Here is a 21,147-nt window from a genome sequence, read left to right as displayed (position 1 = left end):
TATATTAGTACAGACGTGCGTTTGCGTTCTCGGAAGCGGCCGCGCAGTGACAGGACCGACCTGAAGGTAAAATGCAGAGCAGGCGGCAAGTTGCCCTGGCTTCTCCTTGTCAACGCATCTTTGCTAAGAACATCCCTGGCCCCGGGGTCAATAGCTAGCAACCTGTCAAAGATGTAGCCGCCAGCTATTTCCCCTCTGCCGCCCGCACACACTACGGCTTGAGATGTCAGCATATTAACCATGATCGGAGCTGGGTCACATATAGTCTGTTAGCCGATGGGAATTTCTGTCGCGCCGTCTGACTAAATCCAAGGGCGCCGGATCCGGCACTTGCGCCGCAAATACCGTAGTATCGAAACAGTTGGAAGTGCTTCTAAAAATGAAAAATGTTCTAAAGCGCAACGTTCATAATGGCCTTGAATGTTGTGTCGTATTGCTTCGGGGACAAATTACTGTCAAACCCAATGCAACCGAACCTCTAAATAATATAATGGCCACTGATGTTGGACAGTGTAGGACTTCATCTAAATTATTCAAGAAAATTTGGACTGATCTGCAGTTGTATATAACGTCACAAGATATGAAAAATACCACTATAAAACTTAAAAACATTTATTGCGGAAGGCTCTTGGCTATAATAAAGTGCAATAATATATTTATTCATATTCAATGTCATATTTGACTACAATATATTGAAAATTTAACTTTGTTCTCTCACTTAACTCTGCTCATGATTGGCCCATAAGCATCCTTGAACTTTAAAAAAAAAAAAAAAAGAATTGTTATCTAATGTCATTCAGTAAGCTTACGAGTTTCATATAACACAGTTTTTTTAGAGAAACCGTACACTCTTAGGTAAAGAAGACAAGACATGCCCAATTGATGAAATTAAATACTTGAAAATCTTTTGAATATAAAATATGAACTCACTTGGCATCGGCAATTATTATATATTTGAAAACGAAAAAGTAAATTAGCACATGGCAATCAATGTTGGAGCTCTGCTCGAGGCGTATAAACACATCTCTGGGTTTGAATGAGTTAAACATACGGTCGTATTTAAAGATCTTAAGGATGGAAAAATATTGACACATTTTTTTATTCCAGTGCAGTCTCTTCCGGGGTGGAATTAAAAAGCCGGGCGGCACGGGGGAGGAAGGATTTCCTCCGTCTGTCAGTGGAGCAGACCAAGCTGCTTCTCTACACGTCCTATTATTTTTGCTAATGGCCTCAGGATCTACAGCCTTCTTGAGAAATATTTCAGAGAGTCATTAATCATTGATTAAAGTTCATTTGATAAAAATGAAGCAATGGTTGCCCTCCCCCAAAATAAAAAAAAAAAACATGAATCAACCCAGACACTGCAAAACTAAGCTGTTTAAGGAATAAAAACAAATTAAAAACTACATGTCTTCATGATAGCTTTGTCAACAATTCTGAGAGTCGCTCTACTTGGCACGACGCCTTGAGAAGTTCTGGTTGAACTGGCGTGTGCAGCGCGCACACACATTTGTGTGGGAGAGGCAGAAGTCAATTTTTGAAAGCGGCCTATTGAAAAAGCCCAGATAACACAACTGCGATAACGGCGCGATGCATTATTTCAAGAGTGGTGCATGTGGCTTGTTTTCGCCCACACGCAATTTTTGGAGACATTTCCCTTTCAACAACTCAGGGGCAACTCAGATGCGCGAGTGTGGTCTTTGCTCAAAGTCTGAGTCATCTAAATTACACAACTTGGATGAGGAAAGTCATTTTCACAAAGAGTGTACACAAAGAAAGTAAAAAGACTTTGGTTCTGTTCATGAAGTGCTCTAAGTTTTTTTTTTTTTTTTTTTACCTAATTATGCTTCGTCATACATATTCAATTTTTCCATTCTTTTGATGATAAAAGTCCAGAAAATGGACAAATCCTGACAATACATTAAATATGTGTCATGACATTTATTGATGAGGTAATTCTGCGGACTGTCATTCAAAACAAAGCGAATCGGGGATTTGCTTTTTCACTGCTGTTTTCATAAGCAATTGAAGAATTGACGTGAATGTCACTACTTTAAACACGACTTCAAGTCAGTTTGTTAAAAAAAAAAGATGGCAGAATGCACTGTAGAACTTAAATGAATCAAAAATGTGTGGCGTATGAAGCCATTATTTTCTATATTAATCAAAAACCATACAAGTGTTAGTCAAGACCAATCTGCATAACAAATAATAAATAACGACCTCAATATTGAGGTAAAAGATGATCACTTTTGACATTCAGGGTGGGTGAAGGCAGAATTGTAACACGAGGAGGTCAATGGTCTACAGCCTCTGGGAAGGGTATGTTCTCAATTTTAGTGGGGATTAAATCAAAACAGCCAAGCGAGGCAAAGAGCGTGTGATTTGGAGCATTTCTACTGCATGTAGAGGAGGGACTGCGCCTGGTGTAAAAAAAAATGCTGAAGCTACCTGGGGTGGCTAGCTCCCCCCCCCCCCCCCTCACTCACCCATAACAATCAGCAGCATCTTTCTGCTACGAATACCAGGAGCCTTCTTCACTTTGCACTGGTAAGTGCCGGAGTCGGACGACTTCAGCCCCGTCAGGTTGATGGAGGCGTCGCCGTTCTTGGGGTCAGCCGAATTGAAGTGTACTCGGCCCTTCATAGCGGCATAGTAGTCCTCGTAGGCCCTGTCGCCCGAGTACAGGATCACCTGGTTAAAGGGGATGTACGGTAGATGGTGGTCATCTATTCAGTTGCGTAAAATCTAGAAAATTAAATGCTCAAACACAAACATACAGCGACTATATACTGTATAGACGATATAAAAATCTTAGATGCCCCTCTTGCTGTAAAACTGCACAGGACAAAACATTTCAAAACATTCAGCATGGATCTCATTACAAAGGTATCAGAGGGCAAAAAAAAAATCCACGGCATTATACCAAAATACCATCATCCGTAATTATAGACCGTTATTATCAAATGGAGATAATGAGACACCGTGGCGACATCACAAAGAGCTACAAAATCAAAAGACGAGGACAAAGCCGGTCGCGAAGGCCGCCGAGACGCTGACAGCAACACAGGAGGAGCGAGCTGCAGGAATTTTTCAGCAAGTACATGTGACAAAGTTCCGTCAGCAAACTTGCGCAGGAGCGCCAACCTTAGTCCCATTAGAGGAAATTAGAAACCGTTCCAAATTCCGGTCCGCATACTTGTACCATCGCATTACCTGAGCAGTTAATTTTTATTTCCCCTTAAAATATATTTCATTTTGATGAGATTTACAGCTTGCGGGTCACGATAATGGCGTAAAAAGCTTTTCAATTTATCTGAGGCTCGTTTGGCATCCAAACAAGGGTGTGAAGACATTTTGGATTGTGTTTATTTTTTAATTCCATTCCAGCACAATTAGTCAGCCTGTTTTGCTCAAAACTGATCAGTGGCAACGCCAACTGCGTCAGGCTGTCAGCATCAGAGTGTGCAGAGTCACGCCAGCCGATACGGAGCGCTGCTAGCTAGCGGCTAATTAATGTTAGATACAGCTATAACGGAGCCCGAGTCACCGGCAAACACTTGCAACAGGTGTCGTACGTCGACGTGAGCGCAATGAAGTCGTTTGTTAGGGCCCTGATCGGCCATCGAATGTAATGTTGGGATTCATGTTTTGTTGTTTGTATCAGGAGTTGGGAGCAAAAGTTGCAGTGCAAAGAGTCGGGCTGTTAAGCCGTGAGCCCGTGACAGGCCGCCAGGATCAGCGCCAAGATAAAAGTGCACCGAGGCGTTCGTGTTGATGTGGTATTTGGTAAATTAAGCCTTGTTTTGAAGTTAGCTAGGGTCTGTTTTGAAATAAACCTCACCATTTTTTTCAAACCTGTCCACTAACAAACTGGTACATGGGGCAAGAAAAAAATGCCTTGAGCATGTTTCAAGCGAGGTATTCCAATTACCCGAGGACTCGTATCAGCCTCATATGTCAACATTCATTTCGACAGTATATACCGTACAAGTAGTACACGCGTGCATGATGTGAACTTTGATGGTGCGTCGAGAGGTACGTGCTGAGGGAATTCGGAATGATATCCAGAGGAGAAAAAGGCTTTCATAATATCACAATGTCCTTCAGTCTTCCCTGCTGGGACCAAGGTGAAACAAACAAAGCGGCCAGTGTGGAGTCAAATCAACACCTGCTGTGTCAACAAAGGACAGGAGACCACAATTACGTCCACTCCCCCAACTACTTACACAAACACAGCCACACTCTGGGTCGAAAGAGCAGCATAAAATGTAGAAAAATGAAGGCCAGGTGGAGGGGGGGCAGACGCGTACAGCATGAAACATTTTCCTTTACAGCTCCACCGAGGGAGACAACAAGAGGCTTTTCTCTGCCATGATGAGCACCAGACATTTTCATAGTTGCGAAGAGAAGGGAAAAACTAAACATGGCACGCGAGCGCCATTTCAAAGTGAAGAATATTTCGTGGTGCTGCTAGTATGTGACAAAGCGCTGTAGCAAAGTGGGACTTGGGGTCAGGGCTTATCTTGCGCATATTAACCTTAAACAGGTAATTCTGTTAAAATTCCACAGGGTAGTCAGAGGGAGGGAAATGAATCCTTCAACTCTCACTGGGGAGCAAAACGTAGGCAGTAATAACAGCAATATGTGAGATGAAACCACAAAGGAGAGGAAATTAAATAGCCTCCAGCCCTGCCAGACAAAAATTCTTATTCAAATACTTACAGGTGCACAGAAGAGAATATTTTTACGAAGCTATTACACTTTTTTTTAACGTTATGACCTGAGAATAATGGAGTTCCACGAAAAGCATTGGGGAATTAAAATGAAAAGCACATGGCAAGACAAGCTGGTGGAGCACCACAGCACTAAAGCTAATAACACAAAAGCGACGACGATAAAATCAGCACCTGGCCGGGCCCTTCTGTGGACATCTCGGGCTGCAGAGGTTAAAAAGGGTGCGTTTGGACTTTTATTAGGTATATACGTATATGAGGTCATTGTTATGTGATGTTGATGCAGAGAAAAAGGAAGAGGTGCAAATGAGCTGCGAGGCAAATGAGAGGACCGCAAAGCTTGAATACAAGCACAAAACTCATTTTACAGTTGAGAGGCTTCTAAACTGAATGACTGTGACTACGCTCGTCTTTCTCATGGCTAGTTCTTGTTCAAAGCAGAATTCTATTCCAGTACGAATAAGTTTGTCCTATTCGAAATGTGAACTTTTCCTGTTAATTGGTACTGCTAGCAAGTCGGATTTCAACTTTGGTTCGGGTTTGTTTTCTTCTCAGGTCTATTCTTGTTCTTTAATTTAGTTTTAAAGGAGACAATGTCTCACTGGGTGCTATGAAATGATGTCACACAACCGATTAAAGTGATCGGTCATATTTAGACCGTTATTTTGAAAAGCCAATTCTTGTTTTCCGAAAATGCTTAAAGATGACATTGTGAGTTAGCTACACCAGCAGCAACGCAAAGTGAAACTCCATATTTGTTGTCAAAATGTTATCATATTTTTCGGATCATAAAATGCAATTAAAATGACAGCTAGCCTTATAATCTGGTGGAAAAAGCACCAATTCCAATGTGATTACAAAGCAGAAGCCGATTTTATGCAATACACACTGCTCATTTTTTTCTTTGTTTTTTAACATAGTATCAAGTCAATTGACAATTGTTTGCGACGGAGGACTAAGACAAGGCGTCAGCTTTTCAGTTTGTCGATTTATTTTCACACTCATCCTCAACCGCATCTGTGAGAAGGTGGCCATGTTTTTGTCATAAGAGGACTACTTCCTGCTTGTGTGTGCGGTCCTACTCGGGCAAACCAACTAACCGACAATCAAGTATTTTTTTTCCCGGCCGTCAGACTCCACCCCAAGCGACCCCTTTGTAGTCATTTCGGTATTTTTCGTCAGGTCTGGACGTAGCCTCACAGAATCCTTCAGGAAGATAATGGGCCATAAATTTGGTGTGCCTTAAGACAAGGGAAACGTAACTTTTCTGCACGAACAAGCTATGGACCCCGAGACCAAATATCAAGCGAATGATGAGAAAGCATTGTGACCGCTGTGAGGTGTCGCGGTAAAGCAACAATGCAAGACCGCATCAACATGAAGAAGAGGAAGAAAACGGTTTCCATGGCTATAACAGCCTTGAGGGCAAGCGGGGATCCGTTGGAAGCCCGGAGTAGTGTAGTTTTCCCTTTACATGGCTGAGTGCCATGCTGGAAAGGGAAGACATTGGCTGGAATAAAAAGACCCTTCATCGCTCCTACTGTGTGTGCGAGACAAAATAAAAAGGCGAGAGAACAAACTCAGTGGAAACGAATGTGGCTTGAATTACATGCGCTCATACATACTGCATATATTGAAAGCCCTTATAAAAATACACAAGTTGTGTTTGGCCGAGTATTCCATTTCACCTCTTGTTTAATAAACCATGTCGACATGCTACGCTAATGCCAAAGTCCACACACTGCTCAAACAATCACACGTACAGGACTCATTTCGAAAATGGGCCATTTTTTGGCACGGTTCGGTTCAAGAAAAACACGCCTAAAACGGTCACCGAAACACCTCAAAACTGACTGGAAAAAGCTAAAGAATAAAACTGCTGAAAATTCTCGGACTTGATGATACAATTCACTGATTCGCAGTCATATGACATGGATATAGATCGATTTTTAATGGGCTGGCACCAACTTGTTGCTTGTTCAAAATTGTTCCAAGAACTAAAGTCTAGGTTTGACAGAAAAGTCGACACGTACCACTTTGTCTTCCTTCTGGTTGTCCGAGGACAGGAGGCTCCATTCGATATCTAACGGCCCGGAATCCTCAGGGCTTAAACTGAACATACAATCCAGTTTTACGCTTTCGCCGCTGGCTTTCTCAATGGTTGGCGACGTCTGCCCTGGGGATATTATCTCCAGCCCACCGGTCAAACCTGTAGGGACACAAAACCCTAGAATGAGCGTCAACAATTACACACGGCGAGAGCGCTTTTAACGGGAGCGCAATTAGTTATTTGCAATGACTAGTTTCGGTAACGGGTGAAATCTAGAGTTACTCGCAAAGCAGACAGAAAAAGAGAAACCGGTAAGCTGTCAAATGTTTTGGTTCAAAGAATGTTGCACTCATAAAATAACTATGGCTACATCTCGTTGTAGCAGTGAAGTACCTCTTAAAATATGCATCATGTAAAACACACAGTGAAAAACAGTCATAGAGCGTAGCCTAAATGTGGGGATGGGGATAACCAATGCGTGTTGCGGCCCTTCTCAAACTCATTTTATTCTTAGAATGAAGAGGCATAATTTCCTGGGGACATCAACCGGGCTAATATTCTCCATTCAATAAGAGATTTAAAAGGCAGTAAGGAAGGGTGCATAGAGAATGAAGTTGTCACATGCTGTCTCAACACATTAAAATCCATCTGACAGCCATCCACCTTTGAGTCAGCGGGTGGTGGCTTACAAAAATGAAACTACCGCCATATGCCACTGCCGAAAGGCCTTGTCAACGTGTAGCAAAACGTAAGGCCAAAGAGAAAACGATGACAGATGTCAATTAAATTGACTGCGTTTTTTTTTCTAAGAGTATATCTTTGTTATCCTTGCTGAATAAAAAAAAAAAAAGTATAATTTCAAGTCCCGTTTCCATCTTGTCGAGCTCCTAAACACAAACAAGGAAATGACTAAGATGCAAAGGTAATTAAAGTAAATACAACAGAAGCCAAAGCGTGCAACTGCGAGCACTTCGTTAACAGGAATATTTGCATAATTCTTCGGGAAGGTTTTTAATAATGAGGATATTTCACAAACACAAGCAGATTTTATTTGCACTGTAGGAATCAACACCCTTTCAAACTCTATACTTGTGCTACCTTGTCCCAAAGCGCTAAACCGCAATGTCTCTTTTATTAATGTGACAGACATAAAGGGAGAAGCGGATGTCACGGGAGGAGCAGAAATTGGACCCAGAAACAGACAAGACACAGGAGTGGAAAGGCACAAAGTCTTTACACACAAAAATCCAACGTAACCGCAGCAAAGCATCAGAAACTAAACTTGCACACTGACTATTTTAGCTAGCATTTAACATACATAACTCGCTCCTAGAATTCAAGTCCATCAAGGTGAGATCAAAAATGCAAATATAAATACGATTCCTGTAAAAGTCATACTTTGTACTATATTTCAATACTCAAGGCGGTTGCGTAACATAAGGTCCAGGTCCAAGATCTTCGCCCTGTGGCTATGAACAGCGGCAGCTACAGGTTGAGTTCTCTGCCTCAATTCACAACCATCAGCTCAATTTCATGCTGGAACTGGGCCATGTTTGCGCAAGTGAATTAAAATACGCCACGCAAGTGTACAGTCACGGGCACCGTTGCCGAGGCTTAAACCCGTCGAGCATTTGCACAAACATACTTTTACATCGTAGCTGTCGGTGCGCCAGCTGGTCCTTTGAACAATTTGACAGATTTGCATGGGCGCGAGCCATTGCCTTTGGCGAAAGACTAGGAAAGCAATATCTAGAAAACTGTCAGTCTCGAAAGAGACGCGGAGGCTTGGATTTTTTTCAAAGGCGTTCGTATGGGGCGAAAATTGCATTCGGTGAATAAAACGACTGTCTTCTGACACTTTAGTGAAACTGTAAATCCATTAGTGACCGTGTAGGATTTGTCTAAAATAGTCTATTTTAGTCCACACAAATGTGAGAGTGTCAATGCATGACCTCATGTCAGCTTTGTGTTTGCGAAAGCTGCTTGGCTGGTGGCTCGCAGGTGACGGCGGTGCCAGGGAAGAGGAACACAGACGGAGTGCGACGCCCGATTCCAAATTCTGTCTTCACATGGGAAGCGTACTCAAATGCGGCTCGTGCAAGAACAGCCTCGACTCGTGAAACTATACTCGAATGCAAAGGAATTATTTTGTCTAATCGCAACTAAACTGCAACCGCGGCGTGACAGTGACTCAACATACAAATTGGCGAATCCTGACGCCTCAAGCGCTCGCATGCTTGCGATGGAGAATTTGCATGCGGTATTCAAAGCAAAATCACAGACACTCGATTTCTCAATGCATGATCATGGGGTATAATCATCTATGTCTGAAAAATACTCTTAAAGCCCCTTAAAGCTTTATAACGCACTGTAGGTACTCTGGGCAATATACAAAGCATATCAGAAGCCAGTCTTCATATTATATGACGGCATCAAAGCAAAAGTAAACTGACCTTTGTTTTGTAAAGTGATACGGTAGAGCGGACGCCCTTACGTCACTACAACAGAAGTAAACACAGCTGTAAACCAAATGTACACGGTAGTTAAGCTCGAGGCTTTATGCAGTACTATGAGAATGCTTACATTTCACCATATTGGGTCGTTGCATTTAAAGTGAATGTGATCTGGTTAAAAAGTCAATCGCAATAACTACATGAGTCACGTGGCAAACTTACTCCTGAATCTACGACACTCCACGCCCCAGTATGGTTACTTAGACCGGAAATGAGCACAAGGAATTTAGGGGGTGGATACTCCCGCTTTTACTCCTTTGCCTTCATTCGGCAATGGTGCCAACACTACTAAGTCGCTCTCCTTTCCTGAAGCTCCTACTTGTGGAGGTCGAAGCTCCCCAGACCTCCAATTCTCTCTGCCGTTACTGATTGCAACTCTGCTCACCCCCCTCCACCTTTGTCGGCATACAATGGGGACCGAATTGTGTCTCCTGGCAACCAAACCCTCGGAGAAGGCTGGTTGCTGCGGCGATTGAGAGACGGCGTTAGGAGAAGGAAGGAGGAAGAGAGCGCTTGAGTGGTAATGGGCGGCACGAAAGACAGCTTTGGTACTGTAGGTGACGGCTTTAAAGGAAGCCAGTTACTATTGATGTGGTTGATGAGCTTAAAAATGAGCTTACTGCATATTTTTAACAATGACATAAATGTTGGATTGGGGAGTAGGAATGGCTTTGAGTCCTGAAAAATTCATCAATTTCCTAATATTGATATGGGGAATTTCTGTTTTTGGTCATTTCAACACCTGAAATTCTCCTCTAAGATGCTTTTTTTGTGTTGAGCAATTTCTAGGACCTGTGCCATTAAAATTGTAATTGGGTGTCTTCATTTTTTCAATGCTTTGAACACTAAATAAAAAGCTGCCATTTTCTTCACGACTCCGCTGGTTGAATCATTTTAGACTGGATTATTCTATCGATTATCTCGCCGATTAATTGAATAATAGTAGTCATTGTGCATTGAAGTGTGCTGCAAAACAATTTCCCTCCGATTACTGCTTATTTAGAATTGTTTAGCGGAAAAATCAACAACGAAAATTTTTTTAAGCAATGCCACACGAGACGGATTGATGTAAGCGCCAAATGAAACGGATTCAGTAACAGGTCATCGTTTTACAAAGTAATAGTAGATGTTTACAAATGTCTTAATTTGATTAAAAGATAGTCAGTCTAATTCCATGAAAAACTACAGCATTACTTAATAATTGTGTAATATATGTATAAGTTAAACAAGCGAAACAATGACATGATTACTAAAATTGCTTTTCTCCATCAAATAACTGAAAATACACAAACGGTGTTTTGGGCATTTAAAAAAGTTGATAGCGCATGTCGTAGCTTCAGCAGACAGCACAAAACCTGGAAACCAGGACAGTCTAACAAGCTAACCTTTTGTGGTCTTTGTCCCGGGTAAGACAAAATGTGTTGGCAGAGGCCACGGAGGATCGGGAGCGCCTTTCTCTACCCTTTGAATGAGTCTGAAACTTATGTGGAAAAATTGGGAGGGGCTACGTATTTCAGGCTCACGGGGTTGGGGGCGCAGGTCAACAACAATGGAAAAAAACAAAACAATAGAGAAAGAGGCGAGAGAATAACGTGATTTAGCCGCCTTAATAAAATGCAAACAATCCAAACCCAACAGCCTTCAAAAGAGAATAAACATTTTCCGGAATTGGAAAGGATGGAATAAACACTTCCATCAGCGATTCATTATTAAGAAATGGCAGTGGAATGAGTAAGTGAAATAACTTGGACGCTCTCGCCATCACAAACGGTTAAGCCCATCCCGTGCGAGTGTGCCGGAGAGGACATCAATTATCTTGCTCACAGCACAAGATAACTTCTTAACTTGGTTGCCGCTCAGAAGGAAGCCTCTGAATTCTCGCCCAACTGCACCCAGAGGAATTTAAAGCGATGTGTGTGCCCTGTGTGCTACGCTTATTTAGTGTTGCACTGGGATGGGAACGTTGAAGCATTCCGATTGGGCTGTAATGCAGCCTGAAAGCTCCACTTAGCGCGCTGTGCGGCCATCAATTCCCAGCCAGTATGACCTAAAGGCGCTTTTGACGTAATTGGACATTATAAATGATGAAGGGGTGACAAACGGCGCGCGCTTTACCTTGCTGCATGGGCATTTGACAGCTTTTAAAGGGGGCCTGTGGGCAGTGTTTTGATGTCATTGCAGCGGACAGAACACAGAAAAGATTGCTGACAGTGTACACACATTGACAGCTCGAGTTACAATAAAGAAAGCCCCAGACTTTCTTTATGTAACAAGCCAAACAGCTGCTATGATAAACTATCATTAAAAAGGTGGCCGTTTAATTATAATTCTGGAATTTAAATGAGTTAGCGTCCACAATCCGGCGAGAAAAAACTGGTGGCGCTGAACAATAGCGGCAACAAAGGAACTACAGGCTGGAGGGATTGCAATTCCCGCTGGTGTTTGTTATTTAATGGTCACTTAATGAAAAACTCAGCAAGACTTAATTGCACTTGCTACATTATAGTCAGGGGAAGCGAACTTTAACTTTCAAGCAAGTATTGCTATTTCACAAGATGGTTTCCTAACCACCGGGGGTTGGTCAGTGCCAACATCACATCCTTACATTCCTCCCGATATTAATCAATGATTAATTAATCACCTGTATATGAGACTAAATAATCACATGTGAGATTAATTAACCATCCGTATGAGATTAAATCACACATGAGATTAATTAACCATCTGTATATGAGATTAAATAATCATATGTATATATCTCAGACATTTTTTTTCTCACAGAAACCATTTTCTCACTAATCGGTTTAGTTCTGCCCGTCCACACTTTTATTTAACATGCAAATAAATATTAGCGAAACATTGTGCCAAAAATGAAATGAACAGTGACCACAATGCAGCAAGGGACCTGCAGAAATGCCTGACACATACACATATATAAGAATAGGGCTTTGTCTCACACGCGCGCACGCACACACACACACACACACACGCTACTACTGACAATATGATGGCTGGTTGTGCTGTAAAGCTGATAGGCATGGCGCCAAGCCATAGAACAACAAAGATAACATCCATATGATGGGGGAAAAAAAAAAAAAAACAGGAGCCAAAAAAGCCAATAGAGTCTTGGAGGAAATTAAACGGGAAGCGGAAAAAAATGCAACATAAAGATGTTGAATGTATGTTAACGGCTTTCAAAAAATTTACTGTCACATTGTGGATGCCCAAAAAAAGAGTTGAGAAAATATTCCGGAGAATGTCCACACTTCAGTCAGAGATGCTGGAGAAGTACAAAATCATGTCCTCCAGATTTTTGCAGGGGAGAACACAATTCCCAGGGAGCAATTAGAGAGCATGTGAAAGTAGTTTGCATGACAGTGGTGCAAACTAGAGCTGTGTACATCACAAATAAATACGCAGAGCTCCTCTCTCACGGATGACAGCACAGAAGAGATCAGCTTCACAAAACATTATATTTTTTATTTAGGATGGGCAAATAGATTTATTATTGTAGTATATGTGTAAGGGATGTGGTTAAAAGAGCAAAATAAAAACACCATCAACCAATCTAAGACTGGATTTACAAATCATGAAATGAAATGATTTTAATATTCATTTCAAGTGTCCAATTTCTATATGTGCCATGGGAGCACAGAGAGAAAAATGCATGAAATTAGACACAAAAAAAATAAGAAAAGGACATGATTTAAGGACAATCCAATGTGAATAGACAAATCAGATCATCCGGGAGATTTGAGCAAGACCACTTGCAGTGAAAACCCAGCCAAAAACCCCTGACAAAACGACACGAAAAGCTCTCAAAAGAAAAACCATGAAAGCCACAAAGCTGAATGGGGTGCAGTCATGGGGTGACTCTTCATCTTTCCTGACGCAGGGGTTTCTCTACATAAAGGCGGGGACTATGCTGCCGCCTCTCAAAAAAAAAAAACCCATCCCCCAAAACAAATACTATGGACCTGATACAGACCGGGCCCCCGCTGGTGCCCCAAGCCTATCTTTTGTTAGTGCCCCAGGGCACACTGCCAAGTGTGATCAGGAGGCAGCAACGCTGATCAAACACTCGCACTTAAACACAGCACAGCAAATCTACTTCATCCAGACTCAAAGCCGGTTTGCTTCGGCGCGTCACAAAGTTGATAATGAGATGCAAGTTGTGGCGAAGCACTTCCATATCAAAATGATTATTAATCGTGAGAAATAAGACAAACTATCCAGCGGACAAACTTCTTGGTTTAAGTTATGGCTCTGCGCAATACAATTAATATAACAACATTTATATTTCTGCGTCAGATAAAAATAACAATAAAAGAGGAAGACGGCAAAGCTCTATGACCGACTTTTGCTTTGTGCTCCACGGACTTTTGTCTTTAACTACAATTTTTTTTCCGCATCTTCCTGGTCATGCGCCAAAAGAGGCTCACCCCTCAAAGGTTTCAGTTTCAATGTTTGCGGTGCCATCTGTCCAAGGCAATAACAAACTCAAACGATTTCAATGAAAAGATGCGTTCGCTGCAGGAAGCCTCTGAGAATACGAGCCCATACGGAGAGTACTTTGTAATATCCGCTAAAACGTGCGGCCCTTCTTCCTAAATGCTCCGATTCTGCCAAACGCAATCCGAACAGCCAGAGTGAGGACCTGCTGAGAATGTTTCAACACAGACTGTCCCTTCCTGTCCTCTGTGTGAAGAGGGAGACACTCCAGCGGGACATCAAGATAAGAATGCAGTTGACAGATAAGATGGATAATCCCTTTTTGTCTTCTCCGTTTTATCTCGGCACGGACGGACCAGATGTTCCGAGCTGGAGTCTCTTCCTCACTCAGAGGTTCTTGAAGTCCAAAGTAGTAAACACACCTGGGTGACGAACCCTCTAGGACGCCACGGGCGAAGACTGTCAGTTGTTGTTACAGCTTAACAGGGGCCCCCGGGTTTATTCATGCCTCCAGCTCACACACTCAGCACAGACAACAAGAAGGAGGCACCAAAACCAGTACGCCGCATCCAACGCTAAGTGACAAGGTGCAACTGGGAATGTTAAAAATAACCCATCTGAACCAGTTCAAATATCCCAAGCAAAATGGCAATCCGGCAAGTCGTGGCACATGGGGAAGACGTGTATTCCACACCCTTCTCAAATATGCATGAGATTATTTGTTTCGGAGAAATAGGGATGAGAAAGAGTCTGGAAAGTTGAGATAAATGCACTAAGCCCATTAAGATGCAGAGCCTCGATCCGCGAGAATTTTAACACTTGTCTTTTCCTCTAGGTCGGTCGTTTTACTCGAACCCATCCGGATATCTGCAAAAAGTGCTTTGATGATCGGACTGTTTCGAAATAATGGCAGAACGGGAAATGTTTTTCATGTACTTCCAATCACGAGTGACCAGTAATCAGAGTTGAACAATCAATCAGAGATTCAAGAACTGAAACCTTTGTTTAACCCTTGAGTGGAAAAAGTGACTATGGAAAGGGAAGTCTGGGTTTCCTCGCTTGGGCAGCGGCCCCCTAACTTAACCCCAGATAAGAGAAGAAAAATGGATGGACCGGGAGAACGCAAGCCCTCATTTTCAATGTCAAAAGGACAAGCAACAGAAGCAAAACAATAAAGCCAACATTATTGCCTGCCACACGAGTTAACTCCCAAGTGACTCTAATCAGAACCATAATCGCCTTTACTGGCCCAGTGTGTTTAAAAAACAAAAAAAACAAAACAACCCTCAAGACTCAGTGATACAAAAAAATGGTAAAAATGGCTATGGTACCTAATTGTGGAGTAGAGTAGCCAAAGGCTTTTCTGAGTCAGCCTGACAAGCATGCAGGAGTTAGACCTTATCAAGTGACTCACAATTATCCATTTGTTCTGACTCCAGTTGCACATAGAATTACTGTCCAGTTTAGCCTCTCGATTGCAAGTTTTAATTGCAGCAACATTTGCTGAAAATAAAACCTGGGCAGAGGGCCAACTTCAGAATAAACCTTAGTTTAGCGAATCATTCGGACACGGAGGCCTTGGCATGCATGGCGTAACAAAATAACAATCGTCTTTCTACAGCAACATTTGCTCCCGTTATAAAATCAACGTCGTCTTGAAATCACATTCAAATGCCAATCCAGGACGCTAACAAACAACTTAATCATTGCACCTGTTGCCAGTGCTCAAAGGTGACATTGGGTAGCATAAATTAGCCGCTAACAAGCGAGACAGGAATGCTCCATATAGGCTGGCATTACAGACATAAATGACTCTAGTCTGCAGACTTTTATGCTGACAACCTTAATGCAGTTGCTGTTCCTACCGATCACTTTTTGACAAATCGTACTGACTCAAATGTGCCTTTTAAGGAAGTTGCGTTTTTACTAAGCAAACAAAAATCAAAAATCTGAATACTCAATATTTGGTTCGAATTTTTTGCCCCATGCCTTTGAGGTTAAGTGTAATGTGAGCTCCAATACAGCTGAAAATTGTTTAACAGGCTTTTTATTCAACTGCCGACCTCTGAGAAAAACCAAACAAAACAGGCACTGGATGTGCTCTGCGTGTCCCCGTGCATTTTGCATAGTGTCCATTAATAAAGCTAACAGCTGGTGTCCCAAGATCCGATCAGTAACCGCTGCAGCAGAATTGCCAGATATATTTGTGACCACTTATTAGAACTGTAGCACTTTTACAATACTGTAAATCCTGAAACAAGAACGTCACATAAATGTTGCGTCTCGACATTACGCTAATTGTCCTCCAGTGACTGACATAAACGTTGCATTTAAGTTGCTGCGGTTTAGGCACGGGGCCATTAGGAATCCCATCTCCAGCAGATGTCTCAATCATCAAAGCTACGGCACAGATCCGCCAACGGCATGGCTGTAATAGCTCCACGGGCACAAGTACAAGGGGAGACCGTTTTAATGTATGTTAATGCTGACGGTGGGAGTGGTCTGCGGCAAAATACGCTGTGAGACTCCGTTTCAAATTGATAGCCGCAAATTTAATTCACACAGACACACGCTTTCCACCGGAGTGCCTCTTGATAGCAAAAACCCAAAGAAACTGCGAATCCAAGCATCTTTTGTGGCAACTATGCTTAGAATTACTGCTACACCTACTACTGTTGTTACTAATGTACTTTGTGACGGAGTTGGCGGCGAACAAAGGGAGGAAGAAGAAGTTGCAAACAGTAGAAGAAGTAGAGGATTTGATTCAAACGACAATTATTACACGCACGCCGTGGTGCTATGAAAGCACCTAAGGCAGCACGGTTTTTTCAGGGCGTTTTTCATGCAGATACCCCCTCTCCAATTTAGGAAAACGAACTGCCTCGTGCAAAAAAAAAAAAAAAAAAGATTTATATATTTTTTACTTTATTTATATTGGTTTATACATGCAGTATTGATCGATTGATTAAAAATTCTACTTTGCATGTGAAATGTTGGAAATATCTCGATGAAAAAAAGAGCTAAGACACTGGGGTGTTTTTAACGGCGCAGGATGTGTATTATCCTTGGGTTAACGATGGGAAGCAGACTGCTGACTCATCCAATTACAAAGCCGTATACCGCATATATTATTGAAAGGCATGTGGAGGTAAAAAGGCTGCATGGCCAGCCTAATTAAGTCTTTTTTTTTTTTTTTTTTTTGCTTTGGAACAGCTAATAGCAATTGATTCTTCACTGGGCTGGCAAATAAGATTAAAACATAAATTGACATATTGAATATGGTCATTCGGGTCATGCGATTCAAATGTCAATACGCAGTCATGCTCACCTAGCTGATGCTGCGAAAAGTTGACGGTGCCAATACCTCCTCGCAAGTCCGAGCTGTCCTGAACTGAGCAAACTAATTCCGTCACGTCACAGTGTGCAGAAATCCTTTACTTCTATCACTTCAGCCTATATGGAGCACGCCAGCCTATATGGAGCACTTCATCGCTGCTAGCAAGCGGCTAATTTATGCTCGAGGCAACTGAACACAATTAAGTGAGCGCAAAAGAATTGAAAATGAATGCCAGTTGCTTCAAAGCTGCTGCGTACTGTAAATCATGTGACTTGGTGATTAAAAAAAAAAAAAAAGAGACAAATTAACAAAGACATTATTTGCCTTTTCCTCATCGATAGCGGACAATGTGTCATGTTTTTTAACGAGGCAGGTGTGCTAAAAACGTCTCCATCAACAGCTGCTTGGCCCACTCCTCCGCCCCCTTGCAAACGCCCCCCCGACCTTCTTCTACAGCCGCCCTTTCAGAGCCATAATATTTTTCAAGATTAGACAAACAATTAACCGTAATGTTCTTTGAAGGAAGAGCGGGCTTTATCGCTGGAGGAGACAATGCAATTATCTTCCCACAACTCAGCTCCGAGAAGGAATGCCTGGACACCAACCGATAATGTGAAACCAACAACACAATACGTAAGGCTTGTCTGCAAAATAATTTGTCCGAGGAGGGTTGGAACCGGCAACAAAAGATAGGCCGTCATAACAAATTGTCAAGTGTGTCGTAGATGATGATGGGCTTTTTCTCTCTAAAGCCTAAACCCACTTTTTAAAAGTGAGCATGACAGCGACTGACAGATTGGAGATCGTGCACAGCTGTGCCAACACTTCGCTCACAGGTACCCGGGAGCACGCCGCGCCGTCGCATTCAATATAGCCGGTTAAACACCTCCGTTATTGCCGTCAAATGGCAATACGACCCCACGCCGCCGATATTTTCCATTAAACACAATTAACCGCCTGCGCTATAACCTAAATGAGAACCTCAACCATCTGTGAGATTGTAAAATTAAGACTCCGAACAATAAATTCGGGACGCGCCAGTGCTCCGCCAAAGTAATTAACTCATTCAATACCGAAGACAATTTTTTTTGACATCATTTAACAGTCCCGACATTCCATCTGAGGTACTGATGCCTTTTTCAGCTGTTTTTTTCCCAATTGGCTAAAGGAGCGTCGAAAAATGGCCGCTACAAGTAATTAATGACTAAGGTCATCGATTTATTCGTTCAAATATTCAATTACCTTCATACTTGAACTTTAAGTAATCGATTTATTTCGGTGCTTCAGTACCTCAAGTGATTAATTACTTTGTGTCTAATTCCCTAAAGTAATTCATTAATAATTTGTTATTTATGACCTAATTCATTACATTGAATGGTCTCAATATGTGCAGCCTTGCAGGAGAAACGCACGACGCTCCGATTACTATCAAATCATGTGGCGGTATGTTGGTTTTATGGTTGAAGAAAAGAAAGATAAAACATTGACGGGATAAGACAAATGGTTTTGGAAACCGTGCAAAAAAAAAAAAATGGCCATACAACCGCAGAGACCTTGTCGTTTTATATTTACATTTCCACACTAGATCTAGGTCTGCTCAGTAAACAGGAAATATTTTGAGAACTGAAACATTTCTTTCTGTTCAACACATACATATATATAAAAAATGTGGCCAGAAAGTCAGTAAAAAGTTACCAGAAAGGAACATTCAAATTTTGTCCCGTCAGGACCACGAAAGGAATTGTGTGTGAAAGACCATTGTAATGATCATCCCAGCTACATGTTATTTGTCCCCGGGCTCATTATTATTTCCCATTAAGAGCTAAGGGTACTAGGGGGCGGGGTGGGGTGGGGCGGGGTGGGGCGGGGTGGGTCGGAGAGGCATCAAGTAGCTAAGTGATGAATGTGCTTTGCGGGTATTCGTCACCCCCGCAGAAGCGCGGCGAGATAACCGATGGACTCGGGGGGGGGGCGGCAGATTCAGCGCCGCAATGACCTTGTGTAAACGGATATGTTGCAAGGATAAGCAGAGGAAAACTCTTGCTTTTCATCCAGATTGTCGACATTTAGAACTGACGGTTGCTCTGAAAAAAAGGGATCCTGTCAAACGCTCGTCGCCATTGCCGGCAACGTGATAGGATTACCGAAAGGTGAAAATTTGTCAAAACGCAATCTGAACGGAAAGGTTACTTCTACCTGAGGACAACGCGGCAAGAAGACTGAAAACCGGATGGAGCCTTGGACAAATGGACTCCGCGCCTTTGCTTACAAATGATACTAAGTGTTTAAAAACGGCATTGAAAGGGATAGACCACTTACATTATTTAGCCATTTCAAACGTTCATATTTGTCCATAATTGAGTTTTACGAGCAGCTATTTTTAGGCACTCCTAAAGGAGAGATGGGCCATCTTCGGGGGACGCCCTCAACCGGTTGCCGCCATCAAACACTTAAACAAGCGTTAGGCTGGCAAACCGGTCTAGGACGTCCTCCACCCACCGCCCCAAGACTGCTGGGATAGGCAGCGGCGAGCCAGCGACCCTGGCGAGGATCAGCGGCTACAGATGATGGATGGGAAACTTGCTATATCTGCCAAACTGAAATTGCTGGTGACCAAGGAATGGAAGGCAAATCTTTCCATCATCTTCCAACAAGGACGCTTTGGCAGCACCCCAGGCAAAAAAAAAAAAAAGCGGTTTCACACTCCCTACCTGTCAGAATGGGAACGGGCCGTGAATACAGAGCGGCTTCTCGGCCGTTAACTGGACCAGGAAACAAGCGGCGCTATTAATCAATTCAATTCATTTTGTAGCAGGCGGCAATTTGTTCATCGAAATGAAATGGAGAGGAAGGAAAGAACGGGAAGAGGAAGTGCGCGGCGGCCATGGGCGAGATTTCACATCCCCCTATCGTTGGCGCGGGGCACGCTAAAATATTAAGGCCCGGGGACCGTGAATATTCATGGGCGATGGTCCCCATCCTCGGATGGCGGAGGGCGGAGCAACGCTCCCGAGTGTAATGGAATTCCACGTGTTCCCGGCTTCCTTTTCAAGGACGGGGCGGGAGGGAGCCGCCGCTTCCGTGCAACCTGTTTCAGGAGGGATGTAATGGCAACGGACGGCCGCGTCACGACCGCCGAACGTGACCCCGAGTCATTACGAGCCGCGCGGGGCCAATGACAACGGCTGAGGCTGTCCTCTTCGGGCGTCCGCCAATCATTCTTGTGGCACCCGTGAACCTTGACGGGCTACATTACAAATTCACCGCCGTTCGAAAAAATGGCCACGGTTATTCTAGTGGAGAAAAAAAAAAAATCCTGATTACACATCTAACCTTTTAATAAGGTTTTGTTGGATTTGTGAATTCAGTTCAAATTGATGAAAAGCATAGCTGTTCAGAATTACAGCAGAAAATTGAGATTTTTCTGGGCCATAATTGCCCAATCCTTTAAACAACAATAATTGGTCAATAAACACAAATTGGGGGAAATTGTGCAGTGAATAGCGCGTTCGCCTCACAGTTAAAGGGACACGCGTTCAAATCCACCTCGCTCTGGACTTCCTGTGCGGAGTTTGCATGTTGTCCCCGAGCCCGCCTGCAAGCATGATGTATTGCAATGATGTATGCAAATCGGGTGTATTGGACATTCAAAATTGTGTGATTGGGTGCGTGAATGGTTGTTCGTCTGCCCGTAGATAGCTGGGATAGGCACCAGCAGGCCCGCGACCCCACGAGGGTAGCTTTGAAAAAAATTAAAAAATAAATACATATGCATGCACACACACGCGCAAAAAGTGCATTAACAGTATCGGCGCGAGCATGTTTTCAAATGGTAACTAAGCGACGGGCTCTCGGCCACAGGATGACTTGTAGTCTTATCAGGTAACGGCGGTGCGCTTGCTCCGTGTCAGGTTTCTGCTGTTCCCAGGTCACTGACATTGTTCCAATGACCGAACGAGCCGGTGGAGAAAATGGAGCATAAGGTTTTTTCAATTACTTTTCCCGGCTTCATGATCAAACCAGAGCTAGTCAAACCTTGTCGCCATCCAGGTTGCAGCT

The 21,147-nt window shown here is 43.0% G+C and overlaps 1 protein-coding gene across 6 annotated transcripts in view; it reads right to left on the bottom strand.

Moving 5' to 3' along the window:
- The window catches only part of cxadr (CXADR Ig-like cell adhesion molecule), a 30,898-nt gene that overhangs the window by 7,738 nt on the left and 2,013 nt on the right, over nucleotides 1–21,147 (bottom strand). The window contains exons 1-4 of one of the 6 annotated variants that reach the window (XM_088441202.1): nucleotides 9,370–9,464; nucleotides 9,240–9,284; nucleotides 6,770–6,945; nucleotides 2,490–2,694 (exon numbers count right to left, since the gene is read on the bottom strand). In XM_088441202.1, coding sequence (XP_088297328.1) covers nucleotides 2,490–2,694; nucleotides 6,770–6,856 — 292 coding nt within the window. In that variant the 5' untranslated portion in view covers nucleotides 6,857–6,945; nucleotides 9,240–9,284; nucleotides 9,370–9,464. Of the gene's footprint in view, nucleotides 1–2,489; nucleotides 2,695–6,769; nucleotides 6,946–8,184; nucleotides 8,203–8,431; nucleotides 8,520–8,738; nucleotides 9,078–9,239; nucleotides 9,285–9,369; nucleotides 9,614–21,147 lie in introns of those variants that run through there. The other 5 variants (XM_088441204.1, XM_088441203.1, XM_088441201.1 and 2 more) reach the window with 5 other exon arrangements.

Source organism: Hippichthys cyanospilos, chromosome 18 (assembly GCF_059441005.1).
Source record: "Hippichthys cyanospilos isolate Australia breed blue-spotted pipefish chromosome 18, RoL_Hcya_1.0, whole genome shotgun sequence".
In the NCBI taxonomy this organism is placed as follows: domain Eukaryota; kingdom Metazoa; phylum Chordata; class Actinopteri; order Syngnathiformes; family Syngnathidae; genus Hippichthys; species Hippichthys cyanospilos.
This window is presented reverse-complemented; position numbering and strand designations above follow the sequence as displayed.